The sequence below is a fragment of the Macaca thibetana genome, chromosome 15 (assembly GCF_024542745.1).
Source record: "Macaca thibetana thibetana isolate TM-01 chromosome 15, ASM2454274v1, whole genome shotgun sequence".
NCBI classification, from domain to species: domain Eukaryota; kingdom Metazoa; phylum Chordata; class Mammalia; order Primates; family Cercopithecidae; genus Macaca; species Macaca thibetana.
The window spans coordinates 8,731,344-8,758,940 of NC_065592.1; the positions used below are offsets into that span (position 1 = coordinate 8,731,344).

The 27,597-nt window shown below is 52.9% G+C and overlaps 2 protein-coding genes across 2 annotated transcripts in view; both read left to right on the plus strand.

Annotated features, from left to right (window-relative positions):
• ASB6 (ankyrin repeat and SOCS box containing 6) overlaps positions 1–27,597 on the plus strand; it is a 204,464-nt gene that overhangs the window by 82,998 nt on the left and 93,869 nt on the right. The window lies entirely within an intron of this gene.
• PTGES (prostaglandin E synthase) lies at positions 1,648–17,879 on the plus strand. The gene is made up of 3 exons (XM_050760405.1): positions 1,648–2,017; positions 6,498–6,580; positions 16,396–17,879. The coding sequence occupies exons 1-3, from the start codon at positions 1,892–1,894 to the stop codon at positions 16,643–16,645; spliced, it is 459 nt and encodes a 152-aa protein (XP_050616362.1). The 5' UTR covers positions 1,648–1,891; the 3' UTR covers positions 16,646–17,879.

Here is a 27,597-nt window from a genome sequence, read left to right on the forward strand (position 1 = left end):
CCAGCCTCAGTGACAGACCAGGAGTCCATCTCAAAAAAAAAAAAAATCCCTGCCCTTGTGGAGGTCCTGCCAGAACCCGGAGAAGGTGACAGGCTGCAGCAAGGTGAGGATTTTTTTTTGAGACGGAGTCTCGGTCAGTCGCCCAGGCTGGAGTGCAGTGGTGCAATCTTGGCTCACTGCAACCTCCACCTCCCAGGTTGAAGCGATTCTCCAGCCTCAGCCTCCCAAGTAGCTGGGATTACAGGTGCGTGCCACCACGCCTGGCTAATTTTTGTATTTTTAGTAGAGAGGGGGTTTCACCATGTTGGCCAGGTTGGTCTCGAACTTCTGACCTCAGGTAATCCACCCCCCCCTCAGCCTCCCAAAGTGCTGGGATTACAGGTGTGAGCCATCTGGCCAAGGTGAGGATTTTGAGGTGAGGGATTCAAAGAATCTTAGGAAACAAACGTTGATGCTTGCTTTCTTTTTTTGAGACAGGGCCTTGCTCTGTCACCCAGGCTAGAGTGCAGTGGCGAGATCACGGCTCACTGCAGCCTCAGCCTCCTGGGTTCAGGTGATCCTCCCACTTCAGCCTCCTGAGTAGCTGGGACTACAGGCTAGCACCACCACACCCAGCTAATTTAAAATTTTTTTTTTTGTAGAGACAGAGTCTCCCATGTTGCCCAGGTTGGTCTCGAGCTCCTGAGTTCAAGCAATCTGCCCGGCTGGGATGACAGGTGTGAGCCACCACACCTGGCCCAGTGACACTTTCTACTGAAGAGTCCGTTGATGGGTCTTTTGGGGAGATCTTGTGATGAAGAATCAAAGCATGCGCCTGGGAAAAGAGTCCTAGAATAGTCAAGTGATGCTCAGGAAGTCAGTGGAGCCACGTGCTGGTTCCCCATCCCTGCTATAGCAAATTACCACAGACGTAGTGGCTTAAAACAACACAACTTCATTCTCTGACAGTTCTGGTGGACGAAGCCTGAAGTGGGTCTCACAGGGCAAAAATCAAAGTGTCGGGAGGGCTGCGTTCTGTCTGGAGACTCAGGGGAGAGTTTGTTTCGTCCCCTTTTCCAGTTTCTAAAGGCCCCTGGTATTTCCTGGACCGTGATCTCTCCTTCATCTTCAAGGCCAGCAGGGTAGCATCTCTCCCGTCTGACTCCTGCTCTGTCCTTTCATCTCCTCTCTTAATTCTGCATCTGTTTTTATATCTTTTCTCTAATTCTACTGCCTCCCTCTTGGAAGGGCCCCTCTGATTACACTGGGCTCACCCAGATAAATTAGGATAATCTCTCCCATCTCAAGATCCTTACTCGTGAAAAGTCTCTTTTGCCACATAGTCACAGTCATGGGTTCTAGGGATTGGGACATGGATGTCTTTGGGGGTGGAGGGCATCCTTCAGCCTGCCACAGATGGCAAAGTCATGTCCTTGTGGCTGCAGCTCCAGTGTCCAGGCTGAGTGTGGGGGCGCATGGCATGGTCCTCATGCCCACTACCTACCCTGACCCTGTGGAGGTGGACAGGAGGCAGCAATACTTACTACGTGCAGAGGTCCCGCCAGGTGCCCGGCCTCGTCATTCCCTAGAAGGCAGGCACCACCACATGCTCCCACACTACAGATAAGGAAACAGCTTTGAAACAGATTTGAAAGTGTTTGAAGGTTTGCCAGGGAAGAGAGATCCAGAACCAGGGACGGGGTCCGGGACACCACGAGACTCTGCTTCTTGGAGCTCCAGGGGCTGCTTTCTTTCTCTTCACAGGAGAAGGGGACCCTGCTGCCGCGGCCGTGGGGCGGGGCATGGGCGGCGCTGGCCGCAGAAAGGCTCTCCCCGCCCCCTTTGTGCTTTCCCCGAAGGCTGCTCCTCCGTCGAGCTGATCACACCCACAGTTGAGCTGCGCTGGCCAGAGATGCCTGCCCACAGCCTGGCGATGAGCAGCCCGGCCCTCCCGGCCTTCCTGCTCTGCAGCACACTGCTGGTCATCAAGATGTACGTGGTGGCCATCATCACGGGCCAAGTGAGGCTGCGGAAGAAGGTACGTGCCTCCCTGGGAGTCCCCAGCCTGGGTCGTACTTGCTTCTCTCCATGTCCTGTTAGGAAAGCCCCGGGATAGGGGATAGGGAAATGTGGCCAAGGTGTGTGCAGGGTTGGGAGCTGGGCACCTCTTGCAGCCCCACCGAGTGGCTCCCTGCCAGCCCCGCTTGTCAGCAAGGCCTGCACCTTCTCCTCTCTGGCTTAAGAGCCCTTACTCGCTTGCCGTGCCACCGGGCTGAGTCCTTGGCACGGAGACAGCCAGCGAGTGTCTGTGAGAAGCAGGTTTTGGAGGGTGGAGTGTAGGAGCGTGACAGCACAAAGCCTCTGTCTAACCTGGTGGCTTCCCGGCACGGGAGGTCTGATATCTGGGTGGAGTGGGAACCGGCAAAACAGGAGTCCGAGAAATGTTTAAGTGGAAATTCCCAACTCTCGGCAAATGTCACTAACAAGCCCACTGCAACCTCCAGAGGCCAGCTCCAGCCGGGCACCACCGGGGTGCTCAGGGAGGAATTTCCCCACTAATCTGAGCCCCTGAACCAAAACAACATTAACGAGTCCCAGAGCTGGGCCGGGGCAAGTTCCAGCAGCGTCCGTCACACTGGACGGCGAGTCTGCAAAGTCGTAGGCTGATCTTGTTGGCTGTCCTGGCAGCAGAATGCAGAAAGACCCCAGGTACCTGTGGCTTCCGCCCCAGGTATTTTCATAGAGCAATCTTTTCCTGAAACTGCCTCTGTCCTCCCCTGGGTCCAGTTCAAAGGCAATGCGAGGCTGGCTCTGGCACTGCATGCGGGTGGATCCTGGGGAGTGAAGATCTTGGCCATGAGCCAGGCTCAGGCCCTGCTGCAGGTACAGGCAGGATTAAAGGCAGGCAGCTGCCCAAGTGATAGGATGCCTAGAGGCTACAGCACGCTGATGGCTTCTGACTTCTCCCTCCTTGGCTGGGTCCTGGGATATGGGATCTGTGCATCGAGCAGAACAGCTGCATTCACTCATTGAATCCTTCCCAGAGGACCGAATGTGGCCTGGAGCTGAGCATGAGATCCCCGCCACAGCCCCGGGGAGCAGGGGAGGCGCCACAGTCATCCCATTTTCTAGGTGAGGTACCTGGGCTCAGAGAGGAGACACCACTTGTGAAGGTCACACAGCCCCGTTTGAACTCCAGTGTCCAGCTTCAGAGCCCACATCCTGTCTTGGGGCTGGGATTCCTTTTTTGTTTTTTTTTTTTCTGCTGTCCAGGCTGGAGTGCAGTGGTGTGATCTCTGCTCACTGCAACCTCCACCTCCTGGGTTCAAGCAATTCTACTGCCTCAGCCTCCCCAGTAGCTGGCATTACAGACACGCACCACCACGCCGGGCTAATTTTTGTATTTTTAGTAGAGATGGGATTTCACCATGTTGGCCAGGCTGGTCTTGAACTCCCGACCTCAGGGGATCCACCCACCTCGGCCTCCCAAAGTGCTGGAATTACAGGCATGAGCCACCACACCTGGCCGAGGCTTGGGTTCTTAACAGCAGGCCAATGATTCCTTTTTTTTGTTTTTTTAATTATTATCTATTTATTTTAGAGACAGGGTCTTGCTCTGTGGCCCAGGATGGAATGCAATGGTGCAATCATAGCTCACTGTAGCCTCGACTTCCCAGGCTCAGGTGATCCTCCCATTTCAGCCTCCCAAGGAGCTGGGAGGTGTGTGTCGCCGTGCCTAATTTTTTATGTTTTTGGTAGAGATGGGGTTTTGCCATGTTGCCCAGACTGGTCTCAAACTCTTAGGCTCAAGTGATCATCCCATCTTGGCCTCCCAGAGTTCTGGGGTTACAGGTGTGAGCCACTGTGCCCAGCCGTGATTTCCTTTTAACGTGAATTCAGGGAGGGGAGGAGGCGAACCTGTCCCAGAGCCTTTCTGCCTGATTGGCAGAGACCGCAGAAGGAAAGCCCCACTCCTTGGGCTGCTCCTGAGCTGTTCCTCTTATCTCTGCTTATCTCTGCTCTGGGCGCTCAGTGTCATCCAGGAAGGACTTGCTGGAGGTGACAGTCGCAGGCCCTGGCTCCTCCACCCACCAGCCTGGGGACCTGGACAAGTCTGGGAGCTCAGTGTCCTCATCTGTAAGTGGGGGTCGTGACAGCAGTGCCAGGAGAATGCAACACCCCACCAATGTTTGTCCCTAAGACTTATAAGTAGCAGGGCGCGGTGGCTCAAGCCTGTAATCCCAGCACTTTGGGAGGCCGAGACGGGCAGATCACAAGGTCAGGAGATCGAGACCGTCCTGGCTAACACGGTGAAACCCCGTCTCTACTAAAAAAATACAAAAAACTAGCCGGGTGAGGTGGCGGGCGCCTGTAGTCCCAGCTACTCGGGAGGCTGAGGCAGGAGAATGGCGTGAACCCGGGAGGCAGAGCTTGCCGTGAGCTGAGATCCGGCCACTGCACTCCAGCCTGGGCGACAGAGCGGGACTCCGTCTCAAAAAAAAAAAAAAGACTTATAAGTAACTGAAATTAATGTGAGCACAGCAGCCTCAGGTCGCTTTCAAGGGAGAGCAACCAAAGGCTGGCCTCCACCCCAGCTAAGGTGGCACCTCGGCTGCTGACTTCACTGACCAGGAAGCAGGGGGCTTCCTGGTCTTCACTGCAGCTGGCTTTGGCCTGGCTGGTTTGTATTTGAGTTGTATCTCCAGGGGGAGCAACCCGATGGGCAGTGGACTCCTAAGGCAGTGCTCACTGTATGCTGAGGCCCCTTGAAAGGTATCACGGATCCACGGACAGGGCCTTCGGTGTTGGTGAATCACTGATTTAAGGGCCAGCAGAGAGGAATTTGGAGTGTGAAGGTTCCAGTCTCGAAGATCTGAGCTGCATTCTTCTCTGGGGTAGGGTAGGGCAGGCCCACCAGGGAGGACAAATCAGCTCTTGGGGATAGTCATGAGTCAGAAGCACAGGATTTGCCGTCATCTGAACAATTTAGAAAACCTGCTGCTGATATTCAGGCTCTGCTGTGGGGCTGGTGGGGTTTGACTGTCTGGATGCCGGCAGGGAACAGTGGAGCAGGAGTCATGGGCCTCCGATGATCTCAGTGTGACTTTATGTCTCTGCTTTCCAATGAGAGAAAGTGACAATTCACTGAGCACCTCCTTGTGGTGGGCATTGTCCTAGTGGCTTCTCCAGGTCTCCTTCTCACTCGGCACACGGCACATGAGCTGTGATTTCTCCTGAGTTTACAGAGTTCAGGATCCTGTGGTTAATCAGCGTGGAGCTGGGTTGTCAGCCTGGGGCTCTCAAGACCCTCTCATGGCTTGTAGTGCAAAGTCCAAATTCTTCAGGTGCCGCCAGGACCCTGATGACCCCTGTACCTTTATCTTGGGCCCCTGTCCCTTGCCCTCTGTGCTCCAGTGTGCTGGTTTTCTGTTCTTCACACAAGCCCAACTTCTTCCAGCCTCAGGGCCTTTGCATGTGCTCTCCCTTCTGCCTTGAATGTTGTTCCTCCAGCCCTCCCTTCATCTGGTTAGTGTCAATGCATCTTTCAAGCCTCAGATCGTTTGTTTTATTATTATTATTATTATTATTATTATTATTATTTTTGGAGACAGAGTCTGGCTCTGTTGCCCAGGCTGGCGTGCAGTGGCAAGATCATGGCTCACTGTATCCTCGACCTCCCGGGCTCAAGCAATCCTCCTGCCTCAGCCTCCCTGCCAAGTACCTGGGACCACAGGTGTGTATCACCACACACAGCTAATTTTTGCATTTTTCGTAGAGATGGGGTTTCATCATGTTGCCCAGGCTGGTCTTGAACTCCTGAGCTCAAGTGATCCACCTGCCTCAGCCTCCCAAAGTGCTGAGATTACAGACATGAGCCACCGTACCCAGCTTGTTTGTTTGTTTTAGAGATTGGCCTTGCTATGTTGCCCAGGTTGGTCTCAAACTCCTGGAAGCTCAAGCAATCCTCCTACCTTGGCTTCCCAAAGTGCTGGGATTATAAGCATAAGCCACTGCAAGTGGCTTGCTTTAGAGATGGGGTCTTGCTATGCTGGCCAGGCTGGTCTTGAACTCCTGGGCTCAAGTGATCCCCCTGCATTGGCCTCCCAAAGTGCTGGGATTACTGGTGTGAGCCACCTCATCCAGCCCTAAGCCTCAGCTTTCACGTCACTGCCTCAGAAAAGCCTTCTCAGACCCTCAGACTGGATCAGGTCCCATGTATACGTTCTCAAGGCCAGCCGTGTCTTCTCCTTAACAGGTGAGACACCTTGGCCTTCCCTGGTTCATAGGCAACTCCCCTATCAAACTGTGAGCTTCATAAAAGCAGAGACAGGGGGGCCTTTTCATGGTGAGCTCCCAGCCCCCAGCACAGGGTAGGAATCGTGGATGATGGTTGGATGGGCGTGTGTGTAACTGCACCTCTGTCCTGCCACTGTGAACTCTGGTCATGGACAAAACACAGCCCCAGTCAACTAGGCTGTTTGTCTCACTACCAGTGACTCTCAACTGGTGTATTTCAGGCCTTTGCCAACCCCGAGGATGCCCTGAGACACGGAGGCCCTCAGTATTGCCGGAGCGACCCCGATGTGGAGCGCTGCCTCAGGCAAGTACTTCGGGCCCCTGGCCTGGCCACACCTGGCCACAGCCTGCCCTTTCAGACCTTCTTCTGCACACGGGGGGCTTGGAGGACTCTCAGGGGCCGAGGTTTTCTGTGTTCCTGATCTTCTCTGACTGTTTTACTTTATTCAGTGATTTCATTTCCCATGAACTTTGGAAAAGTAAGACGTGGTCATGACTCACAATTACAAAGTGAGAAAGGTGTCTTCAGTGAAAATTCAGTCTCCCTCCTACCTCTGACTTCCAGGCACTACACAGTTCTACTGGCCAGGGGCAAACACTCCTGCCAGTGGCCATGCATCTTCCCATAGAGACTTTCTGCATTTACAAACATGCGTGCCACACTTTTCCCGTTGTGCCCCATAGAATCACCCTTTATCCGCTGGTCTGTACTGTGCTTTTTTTTTTTTTGAGACGGAGTCTCGTTCTATCACCCAGGCTGGAGTGCAGTGGCACAATCTCGGCTCACTGCAAGCTCTGCCGCCAGGGTTCACGCTATTCTCCTGCCTCAGCCTCCCGAGTAGTTGGGACTACAGGCGCCCGCCACCTCGCCTGGCTATTTTTTTGTATTTTTAGTAGAGACGGGGTTTCACCATGTTAGCCAGGATGGTCTCAATCTCCTGACCTCATGATCCGCCCACCTTGGCCTCCCAAAGTGCTGGGATTATAGGCATGAGCCACTGCACCTGGCCATTTTTTTTTTTTTAATATGACAACAGAGATTGTTCCCCATCGGCTCCCAGAGGAGTTGCATTCACTGTATTGGCGCTCCAGCATTTATGTTGCCATTCTGTTGAATGTACGGCCCATAACTTCCCTAACCGATTCCCCTGCGATGGGCATTTGGGCTCTTTCTGTGTTATGAACAGAAGGCCTCAACACCTCTTTTTTTTTTTTTTTTTTTGAGACAGAGTCTCGCTCTGTTGCCCAGGCTGGAGTGCAGTGGCGCCATCTCGGCTCACTGCAACCTCTGCCACCTGAGTTCAAGCAATTCTCCTGCCTCAGCCTCCCAAGTAGCTGGGGCTACAGGCGTGCACCACTATGTCTGGCTAATTTTTGTATTTTTAGTAGAGATGGGGTTTCACTATGTTGGCCAGGCTGGTCTGGAACTCCTGACCTCAGATGATCTGTCCGCCTCGGCCTCCCAAACTGCTGGGATTACAGGCGTGAGCCCCCGCGCCCAGCCTCAACACTTTTTTCATTTGCCTTTATGGGTATGTGTGAGCAAAACCGCAGGGTGCAACACAATAATAAGACATTTTGCCAAGTGTGCACGAGTCTTTTCCCGCTACTGGTGTGGGAGCCATTTTTCCATCCCTCTGACAACTCAACTGACAACTCATTGTATTGGCATATTTGGGTGGATCCCTACCAAGGTGATAGGTGAAAATTTATATCACATTTCATTTTGCTTTGCACTTCTTTTTTATGTATTTATTTATTTATTTATTTATTTATTTTTGAGACAGAGTCTCGCTCTGTTGCCCAGTCTGGAGTGCAGTGGTGTGATCTTGGCTCACTACAAGCTCCGCCTCCCGGGTTCACGCCATTCTTCTGCCTCAGCCTCCCGAGTAGCTGGGACTACAGGCGCCCACCACCATGCCCAGCTAATGTTTTGTATTTTTAGTAGAGACGGGGTTTCACCATTTTAGCCAGTTGGTCTCAATCTCGTGACCTTGTGATCCACCCGTCTTGGCCTCCCAAAGTGCTGGGATTACAGGCGTGAGCCACCGCTCCTGGCCTTTATTTTTTTTTTTTTGGATACGGAGTCTCACTCTGTCACCCAGGCTGGAGTGCAGTGGCACGATCTCGGCTCGCTGCAGCCTCCACCTCTCGGGTTCAAGCAATTCTCCTGCCTCAGCTTCCTGAGTAGCTGGGACCACAGACACCCGCCACCACACCTGGCTAATTTTTTGTGTTTTTAGTAGAGATGGGGTTTCACCGTGCTAGTCAGGATGGTCTCAATCTCTTGGCCTCCCAAAGTGCTGGGATTACAGGTGTGAGCCACCACACCTGGCCTGCACTTCTTTATTCTTAGTGAAGTTGAACATCTTTTCACATGCTTAACATCCCCCTGGTCAATTAAAATAAATTTCCTCATTATAAAAATCAGAGCTCATTACAGCCGATTTGGGTAATATTGAAAAAGCACAGAGACAGAAAAGGAGAACCACTCACCGTCCTAGTCACGGTTCACACTTGTGTCTCTCTCCTCTTTGTCTTCTATATCTAAATATTTTTCATAAAATTAGGCATGCATTAGGTACACCCAATTTGGAGTTCTGATTTTCTTTTGTTAACATTATCTTGTGAACACTTTCCTTGTTGGTAAATGTTACTCAAAAAATGATTCTTGGCCAGGTGCGGTGGCTCGTGCCTATAACCCCAACACTTTCGAGGGCCGGCAGATCACTTGAGGTCAGGAGTTCTAGGCCAGCCTGGCCAATATGGCAAAACCCTGTCTCCACTAAAAATACAAAAATTAGCTGGGCATGGTGGCACGGGCCCGTAGTCCCAGCTACTTGGGAGGCTGAGGCAGGAGAATTGCTTGAACCCAGGAGGCAGAGGTTGCAGTGAGCCGAGATTGTGCCACTGCACTCCAGCTTGGGGGATAGAGCAAGACTCCATCTCCAGAAAAAGAAAAAAAAAAAAGATTCTTAAAAAACTGGCCTTGTAAAATCCCATCAGAGACCAAATGTTAATTTCACATAATTACAGTCAATATTAAATTTTTTTTTGGCAGTTTCTGCTCTGCCATTTTTCACCAGTGACCTGGAGAGTGAGGCGGTGGCACTTCAGGGGTTGAGGGTCATCGGAGGAGCTTGAAGGGGAAATGGGGAGGACGGGGAGCTGGACGGGCTGAGGCCAGAGGCAAACTGTTGCACAGGTCTCAACACATTCCCCTGCATCACAGGCGGAAATGGGTGGGACACTGTCATTTAAATAATACACATTTCTTTCACTTGAAAGAAAGTCTGTGGGTTTTTTTCTTATGTTTTTCTTGGCCATTGACGATAATATGTCCACTTGCGGTTTTAAAAAAATTACAGACCTGTGTCATGTAGGAAGTTAAATTCCTTGCTATTTTACCCTTTCAAATCCTTCATATGAGGTCCGTCTCTCCATCAATGCACACCTACTATGTCCAAGACACTGTGCTAAGCACTGGCGGTACTTTCATGAACAAAAGCCTTCTCCATACATGACTTCCATTGGTGACTCTTGCCCCTGGCTGTCTCGGCCCTCCTGGACAGTGGAGAAGGATGGAATGAGCTGTCCAGGCAGCAGGAGGCCGGGATGGTGGGTCACCCGGGGCCAGCTCACAGCAGCCACCAAGAGGATGCGTTTTGGCTCCTCCCAGGCTACGGAGGTTTCATGTAGCAACGCTTTCATGTGGCACAGGAGTGGCTAAGTGGCCTTATAGATACTTGGTTTATTTTTACTGGCTGAAACCATGCCCCATGGAGGGACAATAGACCCGGGTGGTGCCGAGACATTTCCACCCAACCAATCTTTTTCTTTTTTTTCTTTTTTTTTTGAGACAGAGTTTTGCTCTTGTTGCCCAGGCTGAAATGCTATGGCACGATCTTGGCTCACTGTAACCTCCGCCTCCCAGGTTCGAGCAATTCCCCTGCCTCAACCTCCTGAATAGCTGGGATTACAGGAGCCTGTGACCACGCCAGCTAATTTTTGTATTTTTTTTTTTTTTCAGTAGAGACAGGGTTTCACCATGTTGGCCAGGCTGGTCTCAAACTCCTGACCGCAGGTGATCCACCTGCCTCGGCTTTCCAAAGTACTGGGATTACAGGCATAAGCCATTGCGCCCAGCCCAAAATAACCCATCATCTATAGTACTGGGGCTTAAATGGTTGCAATTCATTTCAGCACTTTCTGAGTGCCTCTTATCTAATAATACTTTGTAGCCATTTGGTGAGGACTTACTGGAGGCCGACCGTATACTGGGCCCATGTCAGACCTGGGCAGTGCCTGGGTCCCCTGGGCCCTTCCTCCGCCACCTGATTTCACAGAACATCATGCAAACTTGAGCGTGCAGAACTAAGAGAATTCTATATCCTGCCGTCTGCTACCGGAGAACTGGCTGGAACCCGAAGGGGGAGACCACCTGGAAGCAAAAGTTGGTTAAATATTAGACCAGGGTTTATGGTATGATTCGAGTCACTCTTCTATCAAACAGGAAAGCACTTCAATCTTGGTTCTTGGAGCATAAATCTGCCTTGCAGTTTAGCACACGCTGGAGTCCACATGTGAGCCTAGCTCTGGGAGAAGCCAAGGACCAGCCACCTTTTCAGGATACCTATCCGGAGTTCCTGGCAATGTGTGTTGGGGCCAGAATCTGAGGTTGGGTGTATGGAACTGCACGGAGGGGGTTATCTGTGTGGTCCCAAGGAAGGGAAGCAAATGCACAGCCTAAGCTTGGAGCATTTCTGTTTGGAGCATATAGACTTAAACGGAGTGAACAGGTCTGTCAGGAAATTGGGTCCCAAAATGTCAGCCCTGGAAGTCCCTTAGATGTCATCCAGCATGTACATTTTGTACATAGTGATCGCAGGCCCAGAAAGTGAGAGGGATTTACCTGAGGCCATGGAGCTAATGAGCACCACAGCAGAACTGGAGGTTTCCAACCTAACACTCCCTTCCCACTACACCATGAAGTGCTTTAAAAAAATTTTTTTTTCTTTTTTTTTTTTTTGAGATGGACTTTCACTCTTGTTGCCAAGGCTGGAGTGCAATGGCGTGGTTTTGGCTCAATGCAACCTCCACCTCCCAGGTTCAAGCGATTCTTCTGCCTCAGCCTCCCAAGTAGCTGGGATTACAGGCACCCGCCACCACACCTGGCTAATTTTTGTATTTTTAGTAGAGACAGGATTTCACTATGTTGGCCAGGCTGGTCTCGAATTCCTCACCCCAAGTGATCCGCCTGCATCGGCCTCCCAAAGTGTTGGGATTACAGGCTTGAGCCACCTCGCCCGGTCTTTTTTTTCTATTTTTTAATTTTTTATTTTTTGTGACAGGGTCTTGCTCTGTTGCCCAGACTGGAGTGCAATGGAATCCCGGCTCACTGATGTCTTGACCTCCTGGGCTCAAACGATCTTCTCACCTCAGCCTCCTGAGTATCTGGAACCACAGGCACGTGCCACCATGCCTGGCTAATTTTTTAATTTTTATTGTTGTAGAGACGGGATCTTGCTATATTGCTCAGACTGATTCCAAACTCCAGGGCTCAAGTGATCCTCCCACCTCAGCCTGAGATCACAGGTGTGTGCCACCACACCCAGCCCCATAACATGCTTTTTATTTATTTGGCCTGAGCATCTGAGGGCAGTCAGAAAGTCTGGCAAAGCCAAGAGGGTGACGTGAGCTTTAACGACGGTGTCCAGGACAGGGCTGGTGATGGCGATGGAGGAGATGGCGGCTTGCTTAAAATCTCCCTACTCAGCCTAGCGCAGTGGCTCACACTTGTAATCCCTGCACTTTGGGAGGCTGAGGCGGGTGGATCACCTGAGCTCAGGAGTTTGAGACCAGCCTGGTCAACATGGCGAAACCCCATGTCTACCAAAAATACAAAAATTAGCCAGGCATGGTGGGGCTCGCCTGCAGTCCCAGCTACTCGGAAGGCGGAAGCATGAGAATTGCTTGAACCCAGGAGGCAGAGGTTGCAGTGAGCCGAGATCGCGCCATGCACTCCAGCCTGGGCAACAGAGACTCCGTTTCAAAAGAAAAAAAAAAAACAAAAGATCTCCCTACTCAGTGTCCAGGAGAGTTGTAAGCACTTTCCAGGAATCCACTCACTTGGCACTCTGAGGAGGGGCCTGGCACTCTTGCCTCTGCTCCTGAGGCTGTCCCTCCATGGGAAGGCGATTTCACTGTCGTGAATACCTGTCTTTGAAACGAAGCAGGCACTGCATTGTATGAACCCTGAATCAAATTCAAGGAAATTGCCACCGTGGATGCCAGCAGGTGGTGGAGAGAAGAGGAGACCCTGGGGAACGACCAGCAACTGTCCCTGTCTTGGCCTTCTGGGGGTCACTGTCCTCACCGCTGTCACCTAGTGCCGGAAAATGCAGCGGGTGTGGAAAAGTCTGTGGAGGGTGAGGGCAGGCCCGATGCTGCAGGAGGCGATACAAGTCCAGTCTAGTAGGAATTTGCTTTGGGTGGCTTTTACCTTAAACAAGTGGTTATTATTTGAATGATGCATTTCACCGGAGCATGTCCGTGGTACGTGCCTGCCTCCATGTCTCTCGGTTTGGAGCCTGGAGGTGGGAGGGGGGAGGTGAGCTTTCTTCCATCATTCCTTGGTGTCTCCATTGCTCCCTGTCCCTGGCCACTGCAGCCTCGGGGTGGCCTCTCTGCGGTTTGAGACAGAGCAGACGAGGGAGGGAGGGCTGGGCCAGCCCCAGGGGCTGACAGTCAGAGCTCCTGACCACCTCTCCTCCCACGCTGGTGACCGCTGAATTGCTGCCCAATGGCTGGAAATAGAAGGTGGGGCTCAGTCCTCGCTTTTTCTGCAAGGCCTGCTCCTCCCGAGCCTGCGGACGTGCCAGGCAGAGCAGGGTCCACTCCTGCCACGAACTTCTCCCTGTCTCGTTCCTCCTTCCCACCCTGTCTTCCCCAACTTCTTTCCTTCACCCACTCTTCAGGGGTTTGGCTATGTTTGTGAACTATCTGTACTGTGATTCTCTTAACAGCTTTCCAAACATTGACTTACTCTTTTTTTTTTTTTTTTTTTTTTTTTTTTTTTGAGATGGAGTCTCGCTCTGTCGCCCAGGCTGGAGTGCAGTGGCTCAGTGGTGCGATCTCGGCTCACTGCAACCTCTGCCTCCCGGGTTCAAGCGATTCCCCTGCCTCAGCCTCCTGAGTAGCTGGGAATCCAGGCGCCTGCCACCACGCCTGACTGATTTTTGTATTTTTAGTAGAGACGGGGTTTCACCGTATTAGACAGGATGGTCTCGATCTCCTGCGTGATCCAACCACCTCAGCCTCCAGAAGGACTTATTCTTAAAATATCAACACAAACTTTAAGGAATGGCTGAGTGAACAGATTGCATATGCTGGTTGCGCTTTTCCTGAAACTTTCAAATAAACATTACAAAGTCCTCATCCAGGTGGCATTCCCTTGGAATCACTTGTGACAGGCAGACCTCCTTTTGGGACATAATCAAAAATGGGTTTTCCAAGGGTGTCCCTCTAATCAGCCTGTATCGGGATGTGGGTTCCCACAGCTCCATTGCCAGGGGACGGAGTGATTTTTGTTTTGGTTTGTTTTTTGTTTTTGAGACAGAGTCTCACTCACTCTGTCGCCCAGGCTGGAGTGCAGTGGCATGATCTTGGCTCACTGCAACCTCCACCTCCTGGGTTCAAGTGACTCCCTGCCTCAGCCTCCCGAGTAGCTGGGATTGCAAGCACACGCCACCATGTCCAGCTAATTTTTTTTTTTTTTTTTTTTTGTACTTTTACTAGAGACGGGATTTTGCCATATTGGCCAGGTAGGTCTCAAACTCCTGTGCTCACATGATCCACCCACCTCAGCCTCCCGAAGTGCTGGGATTACAGGCATGAGCCACTGCACCCGGCCAAGGACGGAGTGATTTTGGAGGAACACCTATTGCCTTTCCTCATGAGTCCTGGTAAGGGACTTACTTGACTGGGAGGTGGCCCCAGTCTTTGGTTTCTCCCTCTCTTTTATTTTATGTAATTAATTTATTTATTTGAGAGAGAGTTCCCCTCTTTTTGCCCAGGCTGGAGTGCAATGGCATGATCTCAGCTCACTGCAACCTCTGCCTCCCCGGTTCAAGCGATTCTCCTGCCTCAGCCTCCCGAGTAGCTGGGATTACAGGCATGCACCACCACGGCCGGCTAATTTTGTATTTTTAGTAGAGACAGGGTTTCACCATGTTGGCCAGGCTGGTCTCAAACTCCTGTCCTCAGGTGATCTGCCCGCCTTGGCCTCCCAAAGTGCTGGGATTACCGGTGTGAGTCTGTAATCTCCCTCTCATGTCTTCCCTGAAGGGAGTACCCCAGGATCTATCCAGAGCCAGCCTCTGATGCAGGTAGGCCACAGTGTTCCCCACTGCTGGGTGAGACCTGCCCTGCCACAGACTTGCTTTTCTTGTGTCTGGGTTGCAAGGTCAGGATCTGGGGGAAAAGGAGAAGAGGGGTTCATGTCAGTCTCGGGATATGGGGACCCAGATGCCAGGTGCTGTGTCCTGAATTTGGCCTGAGAAAGATCTAGGCCCTGCTGGGTTTACAGGAGTTTTGTACACTCAGATTGAATTCCTCTCCCACTCTTATTCTGCCTCACTCCCTCATGTGCACCACACTGTAGCCATGGGCTCGCTTTTCTGCACATTGAACATGCTGTGCTTATTCTGACCTCAGGCCCTTTGCACACACTGGTCTTCCTTCCTGGAAAGCTTTTCCCCTGCAGGGCCAGCTTCTCATCATTCAGGCTTCTGCACGGGTGTCTCCTTCCCTGCCCATCCCCACCCCAGACAAGGTGCAGAGCTTCCTACAGTGTGGAGTGGCCAAGCACTCCAGGCTCCCGCCCTGTCCTGCCCTCTTTCTTTTGGTAAGGCCTACACACCATCGCCCTGGACCAAGAATCGTCTTGCCAGTGGGAGGGAAGAGGAGGACCCTGCAGCGGGTCCCCACACAGGTGCTGCTAGTCTGGGCCTGGCCCGAGGATATGGCATTATTGGTGGAACGCATGGCAGCAGGAAGGCCTGGAGAACATGTTTCTTGTTCCTGCACCTCACACGCGTGGCCTGTCCTTGGGGGAGGTCATGCCCTGGGCACTGAATTCCTGTTTATTTGAGCTTCCAATGTGGCAATCTACGGGTTTAGTTGCTCATTCAGTCTCTAATTTATGGGACTCAACCTCCTCACCTTTCATAAAGGAAGCAGGCCATTAGTAGGAGTCTGGAAAATGTGAACCAGCTCTTAGCAGAAGAGGGTGAGTTTTGTGCGTTTTCTTTCTTGGTCATTTATTTATGGTGGGGTTATACAGAGCTCCCCCACCCCCGCCATACAAATGCACATGCTTGATGACTTTCAACAAAAAAAGAGGCAGGAAATGATGTGTAAAATGAAGAGCTTCACCGGGGGCTGGTCATCGGTTGACACCAATGAGTGGAAGCGGATCTTGTTATGATTGTCCCTGAAAGGATGGGTGGTACTTAGATTTAGGGGCAGGGGACATAGCCCGGCATTCATGTCAAAGGCCTGCTCTTGGGCTCTAGCCCCTTCTGCTCGGCAGAGGCCCAGGAAGCTGCATTCAGAAGGAGGATGACCTCAGGCCTGACTCAGAGAAGTCCTGCTCTGGAGGTAAAGAGCACAAACTCGAGTCAGAACTGATCCCAGCTTCTCCACTCGTTGGCTCTGTAAAGCACTCAGCACCTCTGGGTCCCACTTTTCCTGCCTGGTGTCTAAGGGCTAGAGAGGACGGTGGGGGAGAGTATGGCAGGGGTGGGGTCCTGGCAAGCCCTAGAGGTATGGTAAGAGCATCCTAGACCAGTAGCCCTCTGTGACTCCCAGCCCATGGCGTGGCCTCGCGGCCTCAGCTGCTTGCAAGCATAAGCTTGGAGCTGCTCTTCCTCCGGACTCTGGGGTATCCATCTCCTTGACCTGGCCATTAATGGATGTGAGTGTCTGGTACGCCTGAAATGACCCCCAGTGGGTCAAAGCCTTGTTAGGGCAGAGCACCCCAGCTTCCATGACACTCTCAGAAGGGCCTATGGCCCCAAAGCTGACACCTGACTGACTATACCCCTCTTGTCTCCCCAGGGCCCACCGGAATGACATGGAGACCATCTACCCCTTCCTTTTCCTGGGCTTCGTCTACTCCTTTCTGGGTCCTAACCCTTTTGTCGCCTGGATGCACTTCCTGGTCTTCCTCCTGGGCCGTGTGGTGCACACCGTGGCCTACCTGGGGAAGCTGCGGGCACCCATCCGCTCCGTGACCTACACCCTGGCCCAGCTCCCCTGCGCCTCCATGGCTCTGCAGATCCTCTGGGAAGCGGCCCGCCACCTGTGACCAGCAGCTAACACCTCCTTGGCCACCAGACCATGGGCCAAGAGCCGCCGCAGCTGTACCTGGGGACTTGGTGTTCCTTCCAGATTGTGGTGGGCCCTGAGTCCTGATTTCCAGGCGGCCTGCTGCGCATATGGGTCTCTGGGCCCAGTGGGCCTGTGTGTGTGTGCGCGTGTGTGTGTGTGTGTGTGTGTATGTTTCTTAGCCCCTTGGATTCCCGCATGAAGTGACTGACGGGAACCATTTCAAGACAGATTGTGAAGACTCACAGAAAATCCTTCAGCTAAAGTAACAGAGCATTAAAAACACCACTCCCTCTCCCTTCCAAACAGTGAAAAGACAGAAGAGAGACTCTAAGATTCCCAAATCTAATGATCATCTGAATCCCAGGCTAAGAATGCAGACTTTTCAGACTCACCCCAGAGATTCTGGCCCAGCCAATCTAGAGGCAATACTGGCCTGGTATTTTTTTTTTTTTTTCCAAGACAGAGTCTTGCTCTGCTGCCCAGGCTGGAGTGAAGTGGTATGATCTGGCTCACTGCAGCCTCCGCCTCCCAGGTTCAAGCGATTCTCCTGCCTCAGCCTCCTGAGTAGCTGGAATTACAGGCGTGTGTCACCATACCCGGCTAATTTTTGTATTTTTAGTAGAGACAGGGTTTCACCATGTTGCCCAGGAGGGTCTCAAACTCCTGGCCTCAAGTGATCCACCCACCTCGGCCTCCCAAAGTGCTGGGATTACAGGCATGAGTCACTGCGATCAGCCACCATCTGGAGTTTTAAAAGGCTCCCATGTGAGTCCCTGTGATGGCCAGGCCAGGGAACCCCTGCCAGTTCTCTGTGGAAGCGAGGCTGGAGTCTTGGGTTCCTGTATGGTGGAAGCTCGGTGAGCCAAGGACAGGACTGGCTCCTCTGCCCTGGCAGACGCTTCCCTTGCCCTTGGCTTTGGATGTCTTCGAGGGAGTCTTCTCTCTGGCTCAGGTGTGGGTGGGAGGGGCCCACAGGAAGCTCAGCCTTCTCCTCCCAAAGTTGGAGTGCCTCCAAAGGGCTGTGGGTGGGGGAGCGGGAGCTTTGGGTGACCAGTCACTCAAAGGAACGTTCTGGTCCCTTCGGTTATCTTCAAGATTTGGAAACTGCAAATGTGTCCTCGATGTGGAATCCTTATGTATGCGTGTGTGTGGTTTCTCCTAGACCCGTGACCTGAGATGTGTGATTTTTAGTCATTAAATGGAAGTGTCTGACCAGCTCCGCCCAGCACCTTGTCTTGGGTTGCGCGTTCTTGGTGTTCCCTGCTGCCCAAGCGGGACTGATGCTCCAGCGCGCTGGGCGTTCTTGCCGGTGACTGTCTAGAGCCAGTGTGGCGGGACAGGGTCTCTGGCGCAGACACCAACGCGCCCTGACTGGGTGTTAATCACACAGCAAGCAGCAGCCTCCTGCCTCCCGTTGGGGCGGGCAAGGTGGCATCCGGCGAGGGGAGCCAGGAGCACCCGAATCCTGCCCCGGTCAAGTCACCCCTCCCTGCGGGGCTGCCCCGCCCGTGGGCTGCCATCAGCTCCGTCAACGAGGACACGGAGACTCCAGGAGGCCACCGCCCTGAAGCGCTGGGCCAGGTCTGAAAGGCGGGACTGCCAGGCTCCCCAAAGCCCCTGTGGGGAGCCCCTGTGCTGCACGGCCTCACTTTCCCTGAACGCCCCCTCCCAGCACCCCGAGGCCGGCGCCCCTCTGACGGATGTGACCTGCCGTGCCGGGGGACGGTTCTCCGGTAGCGCGGGGACCCCAGGCCCCGCCAGAAAGCGCCGTGAGTTCCTGGCTCCAGTTCGGAGCTGCGAGAGGAAACACTGCCCCCTGGTGGTAAGGAGACGCCTCTGTTTGGGGCCGCGGCGGCCCCAGGAGAGAAACGGAGAGGGCGCCATCCAGATTGAGCACCTACTGTTTGCTAAGCGTTGGGCTGGGCATACTAGTTGGATTTTTTTCACCTAATCCTTAAAACAGCCTGGGTGGGTTGGCTTATGTCTGTAATTCAAGCACTTTGGGAGGCCGAGGTGGAAAGATCTGAGCCCAGGGGTTTGAGACTAGCCTGGGCAACAAAGCCAGACCCGCTTTCTACGGAAAAAAAAAAAAAGAATTAGCCGGTGTAATGGTGCCTGCCCGTGGTCCCAGCTACTCAGGAGGCTGAGGCGGGAGGATCGCTTGAGCCTGGGAGGTTGAGGCTGCAGTAAGCTGAGATCCCACCACTGCACTCCAGCCTGGGCAACAGAGGGAAACTGTCTCAAAAAAAAAAAAAAAAAAAAAAAAAAAAAATTCCCTAAAACAATCCGAGGCGGGAGGGATTTCTGTTTTTTAGATGAGGAAGGTGAGGCTTTTTAGATGAGAGAGGCGAGGTTCACAGGAAGGAGGCTTGTGGGGGGATCTCCTCACAGGGCAGAGGTGACTTGCCTGCCGTCCCTGGGCTGGGACACTGTAAGGCCAGAGGGAGGGCAGACCCCAGGGCAGGGGCCATCCAGGAGGTCAACCCAACGTGTATTTTTGTTGCTGTTTGTTGTAGCTATTGTTTTAGACTGAGTCTCACTCTGTCACCCAGGCTGGAGTGCAGTGGCACCATCTCGGCTCACCGCAACCTCTGCTTCCCAGGTTCAAGCGATTCTCCTGCCTCCACCTCCCGAGTAGCTGGGATTACAGGCATGTGCCACTACACCCGGCTAATTGTTGTATTTTTAGTAGAGACGGGGTTTCATCATGTTGGCCAGGCTGGTCTCGAACTCCTGACCTCAAGTGATCTGCCCGCCTCAGCCTCCCAAAGTGCTGGGATTACAGGCATGAGCCACTGTGCCTGGCCACACCAGCGTGCATTTTTAAATTTATATTTTCCTTCCTGGGGAAAGAGGCGCTCTGTGGGCAAAATAACCTGCTGGGAACCCACGGGACCCAGGTGAGCAGGGGCATCGAATGCCCATGGCAATAACGTGAACCTGGGGCGTGGGTGATGGAGGCGGCACCTGCCACACTGGAGCTGTAGAGACCACAAGACCATGAGGTCCCCTCCCCAGCACCGCCCCTGTTCTGTCAGCTTGCGAGTGCCTCCTCGGGGTGGGGTGGTGCCTGATGCTGGGGTGACAGCCTCATCCTGTCCCCAGCCCCACGCAGCTCCAGCCTGGGGAGGTGTCCTGCAGGCTCCGCAGGACAGGGCCCGGGACAACCCCAAGTGCTCAGCTCCCTGATGGAGGCGGATGGGGCCTTCTAACCCCTGCGGGGGAGCGGCTGCCTGGGGAGTGGGCAACTCACCTGCGGTGGGGGGTGAAAGACCGGTTTTAAGGGGACCATCCAAGCCAAGAAAGCAAGGAGCAAAGAGAAGAGCTCAGCAGCTCTCCCCAGACCCCTCCACCTTGAGCCTGGGAAGCAGAGGGTGGTGGGGAGAGTGGGGGAGGGGAAGTGTGAGGGTTGATGGTGTGGAGGGGAGATGTACGGAGGGGTGTGGGGGTGGGGAGGGAGTGGCGGGGGAAGGATGGGATATGAAAGGGAGGTGTGGGCGGTGTGGGGAAGGGGTGGGTATGGAAGGGAGGGGTAGGGGTATGGTGGGTGTTGGGGGTGAGCGTGGGGGAGGGGTGGGTATGGGTGTGGGAGAAGATTGGGATGTGGAAGGGAGGGGTGGGGTGGGGTTGGGTGGATTGGGAGTGGGTGTGGGGAGGATTGGCGTTTGGAAGGGAGGCATGGGTCTGGTGGGGTGGGAGTGGGGGTGCGTGGAGTGGGGTGGGTGTGAGTGTTGGAGGTAGGTGTCGGGGGAGGGTTGGGTATGGAAGGGACGCTTGGGTTAGGCTGGGTTGGGGGTGGGTGTGGGGTATGGAAGGGAGGCTTGGGTTGGGGTGGGTTGGGGATGGGGTGGGGGAGGGGTGGGTATGAAAGGGAAGGGTGGGGTGGGGTGGGTGTTGGGGGTGAGTGTGGGGGAGGATTGGGGTATGGAAGGGAGACTAAGGGTGGTGTGGGATGGGTGTGGGTGTTGCAGGAGTGGTGGGTATGGAAAGGAGGCTTGGGTTGGGCTGGGTTGGGGGTAGGGGTGGGGGAGCAGTGGGTATGGAAGGGAGGTGGGGGTGGGGGACAGGTGGGCCTAGAAAGGAGGTGGAGGTGTGGGAGGGGTTAAAGGGATCAGTAGTGTGGGGTCACTGGAGCCTCTGGCCCTTATCAGGGAGTCTGGGGCTGGGGCTGTGGGTCACCCCAGGGTGGGCTTGGCATGGCTGGCTTTGCCTCCTAAGGGGACCTCTGACTCTGCTGTGGGAGGACAGGGAGTGTGAACAGCCAGGCAGTGGACACAGTGGGCAGTGGCATGGCTCTTGCTTCCACAGTGGCTCGGACAGTGCCCTGGCTGCTCACCCAGGAGCTGGAGGACCCAGGTGGGGGGGAAAGAAGGGAGGGGCAGTACCCAGGATGGTGTCTGGGCTGCTATCAGGAGCCCACTGAATTTTTTAAAGGAGAGAAGGAAGCCCTGGAGGCCTGTGCTGCTCCCGCCCAAGATCAGACCCAACCCTCGGGGATGGAGAGGACTGGGGAGAGGACTCCTGGCTCCACCGCCAGGGTTCCAGAGAGCCAATGCCCATCTCCCGGGCAGCAGTGGAGCACAGTGGGCCAGCGAGGCAGGGAGGGCATCTCATGGTTTTTTCTTTTTCTTTTTCTTTTTTTTTTTCTTTCTTTCTTTTTTTTTTTTTTTTTTGAGACAATAGTTTTGCTCTAGCCTAAGCTAGAGTGCAATGGCACTATCTCAGCTCACTGCAACCTCCGCCTAGCGGGTTCAAGCGATTCTCCTGCCTCAGCCTGCCGAGTAGCTGGGATTACAGGCGCCCGCCCCGCCACCGCACCAGGCTAATTTTTGTATTTTTAGTAGAGACGGGGGTTTCACCATCTTGGCCAGGCTGGTCTCGAACTCCTGAACTCAGATGATAGACCTGCCTCGGCCTCCTACAGTGCTGGGATTACAAGCATCTTTTTCTTTTTTTAACAGGTGGGGGCGGGGAGAGTCTCGCTCTGTCATCCGAGTTGGAAAGCAGTGGTGCGATTGCAGCTCACTGCAGCCTTGAATTCCCGGGCTCCGGCAATCCTCCCACCTGAGCCTCCTGAGTAGCCGGGACCACAGGTGTGTGCAGCACGCCTGGCTAAAGCACCTCATGGTTGATCAAATCTTCTGAACTGACCAGAGGTAGAGTGGGAATTGGCCCAGAATGCAAGATGACCTCAGGCACCGGCGGGATGTTTCCTGACCTCATCCCCATGCCTGCAGCCCATCTTCCTCCCAACTGCCCCTAGATTTATCTCAACCCCTGGGGTTGGGGGCTCTGGGAAGGGTGGGCCTCAGCTGTCTATGGCTAGGAGGCAGAGGGCACTGAGCAGAAGCCTGGGGGGCCCAGAGCCTCAATTCGAGGAGGTAGGCGAGGACTTTTTCCTCTTGGGGGCAGTGAATGGGGCCAAGGTCCAGGCCTGCGAACTGAAGCTGCCCTGGTTGGGGCCCACCGTCTGGGGCATCTTCTCCCAAGCTCTGAGTGAGCAGGGGGTGCCAGAGCTGAGTTGGAATTCATGTAGACCCAAGGCCCAGGGAACAGGATAGCAATCTGGGGCCCTCTTCATGATATGCCAATGAGATCTCATGTTACAGAAGCCTTCATTCCCACCCCACACGCCTTCTTAAGAGGAAGCCCAAGGCAGGTGATGGCGGCTGTGCCCTGCCCACCTGAGCTCCCGCATCTCCCGTGACAGCCCCACTGAGGACCTCTTGGGGCTCCGTAGTCAAACAGGTTAATAAGTCTAATGGCTCAAGGCTTCTGAGAACCTCCCTGGTGTGTGAGGACCTTGTGGGTATGGATAAGGGCAGGCAATGATGACAGTGGACAGAGGGGCCTGCTGTTCACAGCTTTGGATGCTGGTCTTCGAGGCAGGGACCGAACCTGGGGACCCCCTGGGGAAGCAGAGTCCGCAAGATTGAGGGGATTCCTGGGCCTCTGTGGGTGTATCCCAGGAGGATACTGCGGTTGGGAACAGATTTCCAGGTAGTCCAGGTGGGAAAGTTGCACTGTTTCTAATTCAAGGCAGTCCAAAGAGGGGATTATCTGTTGGGGCTGCTGAGAATCCAGGCAGGAAAGGCATCGCTTGAATTGGAACGATGGGATATTTAAAACTGGTTTACGTTTTTAGGCTGGGCGCGGTGGCTCACTCCTGCAAATCAATCCCAGCACTTTGGGAGGCCCGGCCAGGCAGATCATTTGAGACCAGGAGTTCGAGACCAGCCTGGCCACCATGGCAAAACTCCATCTCTATTAAAAATACAAAGATTAGTTCGCGCGCCGTGGCCTATGCCTGTAATCCCAACACTTTAGGAGGCCGAGGCGGGCGGATCACGAGGTCGGGAGATCGAGACCATCCTGGCCAACATGGTGAACCCTCATCTCTCCTAAAAATACAAAAATCAGCTGGGCATGGTGGTGCATGCCTGCAATCCCAGCTACTCGGGAGGCTGAGGCAGGGGAATCGCTTGAACCTTGGAGTCGGAGGTTGCAATGAGCCAAGATTGCACCACTGTACTCCAGCCTGGTGACAGATCGAGACTCCGTCTCAAAAAAAAACCACACACACAAAAAAACAAAAAACAAACAAACAAAAAAACAAAGATTAGCCAAGTGTGGTGGTGCACGCCTATAATCCCAGATACCCAGGAGGCTGAGGCAGGAGAATCACTTGAACCCGGGAGGTGGAGGTTGAAGTGAGCCAAGATCGCACCACAGCACTCCAGCCTGGGCGACAGAGGAGACTCTGCCCCCAAAACAAAAGAAAGACTTGTTTAAGTTTCTGAACTTGTTAATTATATGTACTTGCAAGTAATGGTCGATGTCACAGGTTTAGAAACCACGGGAAAGCTCACAGAGGAAAATCTACCCCTCTGGGACTCACCACGCAGAGGCTGACCCAGACCAGGCTCCGGGCGCTCTGGGACTCGTGTTCAAGTGTCTTGCGGTGAGGCCCTGGGTCACTGCAGTACCTCCCAGCTGGATCTCTGAGTCTACCCTGGGCCCTTACGGTCACTCCCCACCCAGAGTCAGAGGCCCCCATCACCCCTGTGTGCAAAGCCCTCAGGTGGCTTTGATCCCGCTTGGAGGGAGGGCAAGTTCTCAAGAGGCCAGCAAGGTCCCTTGAGGTCGTCAGTGTGCAGAACCCCTTTAACTTCTGTGTCTTTATCTCATTGCCTGTGTCCCCCTGGGATGTGCACTTGAGGGGTACCGGGATTTAGGTCTGTGCTGTTCTCTGCCTTGCCTGTGTCCCTGGCTCCCTAGGGCAGATCTGTTAAGTGAAGAAACGGATGTGAACAATGAGTATGTACATGCGTGTGTGTATGGATATAATCAGAGGGTCACAGGGAGGTTCAGGTTGATTTTTCCCCCACTGGACCAAACTGAACGCTAGAGGGTTGTTTATATTCAGGATGGAATTCCACAGCAAAATGTATTGACAGAGGGTTTCTCAGCACCCGGGAGACGCCACTGTGTCACAGAGGTGGGTGCTGTCTGTGCTCGGGGCTCACAGCCTTGAAGAGACACCTCGGACTTGCTTTTTTGTCATCGCTTGAGAATTTCCTCCGATCGTACATCTGCACGTACTCCTAGGGGTCTCGATGGTCAGTAGCATGAACTGCGACAGTGCCCTGGCATGGTACACCATCATCCTGGGGACCCTCATCATTTATTTAATCAGCCTTCGTTGTTGGATAATTAATTCATCAGGGTGCATGAGCACTCCATGCTTTCAATGGGCATCTTCGCACATCAATCTCTGTGCAAACCGGATGCAGGACAGGTGAGACCCAATGCAGGGCTCAGCCCGTGATAGTTCTTGGCTTTGCCCAGGAAATAATTCAAGGGCAAGCCATGGTAGAACAGAAGAAAACAGCTTTATTGAAGCAACGGTGTCACAGCTCCGTGACTGCTCCTGCAGAACAGGGCTACCCCCATGGGTAGAGAGGGGCAGCTCAGGGCAGTTTTGCGGCCATATTTATACCTACTTTTAATTACATTTTAATTAATGTAGATTAAGGGGTAGTTTATGCAGAAATTTCTAGGGAAGGGGTAGTCACTTTTGGGTTGTTGGATCACTGCCATGGAAATGGGGTGTAACTCCTGGGTGTTGCCATGGCAATAGTAAACTGACATGGTACACTGGTGACCTGTGTTATGGAAAGCTGCTTCTGCCCCCGTCCTTGTTTTAGCTAGTCCTCAATTTGGTCCGGTGTCTGAGCCCCACCTCCAGAGTTGAGTTCCACTTCCTACCTCACAGCCATTTTGTTAAAATGTGTTTCTTTCTCTCCCTTCCTTCCTTCCTTCTTTCCTTCCTTTTCTTTCCTTCCTCCCTTCCCTCGCTCCCTCCCCATCTCTCTTTCTTTCTTTCATTCATTCTTTCATTCTTTCTTTCATTTTCTTTTTCTCTCCTTCCTTCCTTCCTTCCTTTCTTCTTCTTCCTTCCTTCCTTCCTTCCTTCCTTCCTTCCTTCCTTCCTTCCTTCCTTCCTTCAAGACAGGGTCTTACTCTGTCATCCAGGCTATAGTGCAGTGGCACAGTCATAGCTCACTGCAGCCTTGACCTCCTGGGCTCCAGTGATCCTTCCACCTCAGCCTTCCAAATAGCTAGGACCACAGGCATGCACCACCACACTTGGCCAAGTTTTTGACTTTTTTGTAGAGACAAGGTCTCGCTCTGTTGCCCAGGCTGGTCTCAAACTCCTGGACACACGCAATCCTACTGCCTCAGCCTCCCAAAGTGCTGGGATTACAGGCATGAGCCACGTGCCCTACCTAAAATACGTTTCTAGAAGTAAAATTGCTGGGTCAAAAAGGCATGTCTGATTGTAAGACGTGTAGTACATATTGTCCTCCAAAAAGATGGTTCCAATTTGGACAGGATTTTTTACAGTGTTGTCAGTTTTCAGTACCCAAGTAGAGAAATTTACAAGCATATATGTAAAGAATAGGGACCACCCAGAATCCCACCTCCCTGAGAAAATCACTGGTCACATTATGGTTTATGACTTTCCAGATTCTTTTACTATGCATGTTAAACATATACAATGTAATATGGATGTATGTGGATATGTATATCTAAAAGAGAGAGTGGGCCTGGGAGGTAGGCAGTGTTTCTCCACCTCTAAGCCCCTTTTGATGATGTTATTGTGATGGTCCCTGGAGATGCGGGTTTGAGGCCACCCAGGTGATGGTGGCTGCCGCCTCAGTGTCTACACCAGCCAAGAAGACTTTGAGTAGCTTCACTTTTAGAAGTTTGAATTATTTGAACTAGGGCTTTTTTTTTTCCGTTTTCCAAATATAAAATTATAACACAGAGTTATATATTTTTTTATTATATTTGCTGACTGTCCAGAATTGAACTTGGCCAGGTGCAGTGACTCATACCTGTAATCCCAGCAATTTGGGAGGCCGAGGTGGGTGGATCACTTGAGCCTGGAGTTCGAAATTAGACTGGGCAACATGGTGAAACCTTGTCTCAAAAAAAAAAAAAAAAAAAATATATATATATATATATATATATATATATGTACACACACACACACACACACACAAATTAGCTGGGTGTGGTGGCGCATGCCTGTAATCCCAGGTACTTGGGAGGCTGAGGCAGGAGGCGGAGGTTGCAGTGAGCCCAAATCACACCACTGCACTTCAGCCTGGGTGACAGAGTGAGGCCATGTCTCAAAAAAATAATAATAATAAATAAAAATAAATGTAAAAGGTGACACTACATTGCAACCTCATTGGAGTGGATTTTTGCTGGCAAAGGGGTTGGATGGGAAGGTGTTGCTGCAGGGGGACAGGGAGGAGGGACACAGTGGAAAGGGGGGACCGAATTGTTTGGATTGTCTGAAGAATCTGGCCAGGCGCAGCGGCTCACGCCTGTAATCCCAGCACTTTAGGAAGTTGAGGCGGGCGGATCACCTGAGGTCAGGAGTTTGTCACCAGCCTGGCCGACATGGTGAAACCTTGTCCCTACGAAAAATACAAAATTAATCGGGCGTGGTGGCATGTGCCTGTAGTCTCAGCTACTCAGGAGGCTGAGACAGGTGAATCACTTGAACTTGGGAGGTGGAGGTTGCAGTGAGCCGAGATTGTGCCGTTGCACTCCAACCTGGGTGACAAGAGCAAAACTGTGTCTCAAATAATAGTAATAATAATAATAATAATAATAATAATAATAGTCTGGGGTAGGGGACAAGGCGGGGTTAAGGTTGGATGGTGGCACTGTGGACACCTGGCCTGGGTGATTGATCTTTGCTGCGAGGGCCCTGGGGAGCCAAGGGAGGCTTTAGGCAAGGAAGAGACGTGACCAAGGCTGTGATTTGACAATTGGCCTGTTGACTGTGCAGAATGGCCAGGAAGGAGATAAATAAGACATGAGGGTGGCCGGGCATGGTGGCTCAAGCCTGTAATCCCAGCACTTTGGGAGGCCAAGACGGGCGGATCACGAGGTCAGGAGATCGAGACCATTCTGGCTAACATGGTGAAACCCCGTCTCTACTAAAAAATACAAAAAAACTAGCCGGGCGAGGTGGCGGGCGCCTGTAGTCCCAGCTACTCGGGAGGCTGAGGCAGGAGAATGGTGTAAACCCGGGAGGCGGAGTTTGCAGTGAGCTGAGATCCAGCCACTGCACTCCAGCTGGGGCGACAGAGCGAGACTCCGTCTCAAAAAAAAAAAAAAAAAAGACATGAGGCTGTTACTGCGGCCTGGCAGGTAATTAGAGCAGGGGCCTGCCATCCAGTCTGCTCTGCGGCAGGTCTGGGGGTTCCCTGGGTGTCCCGTGGGCCAAGGGAGGCCAAGCTTAAGGTGAACTTTTTTTTTTTTTTTTTGGAGAGACAGTCTTGCTCTGTCACCCAGGGAGAATGCAGTGGGGCAATCTCGGCTCACTACAACCTCTGCCTCCCGAGT

Excerpts from the sequence above, each read along its gene's own strand:
- PTGES (XM_050760405.1), top strand. The coding sequence starts at position 1,892 with ATGCCTGCCCACAGCCTGGCGATGAGCAGCCCGGCCCTCCCGGCCTTC. Across the intron at positions 2,018-6,497 it reads AAGTGAGGCTGCGGAAGAAG|GCCTTTGCCAACCCCGAGGA; the intron begins GTACGTGCCTCC and ends GGTGTATTTCAG. Across the intron at positions 6,581-16,395 it reads GATGTGGAGCGCTGCCTCAG|GGCCCACCGGAATGACATGG; the intron begins GCAAGTACTTCG and ends TTGTCTCCCCAG.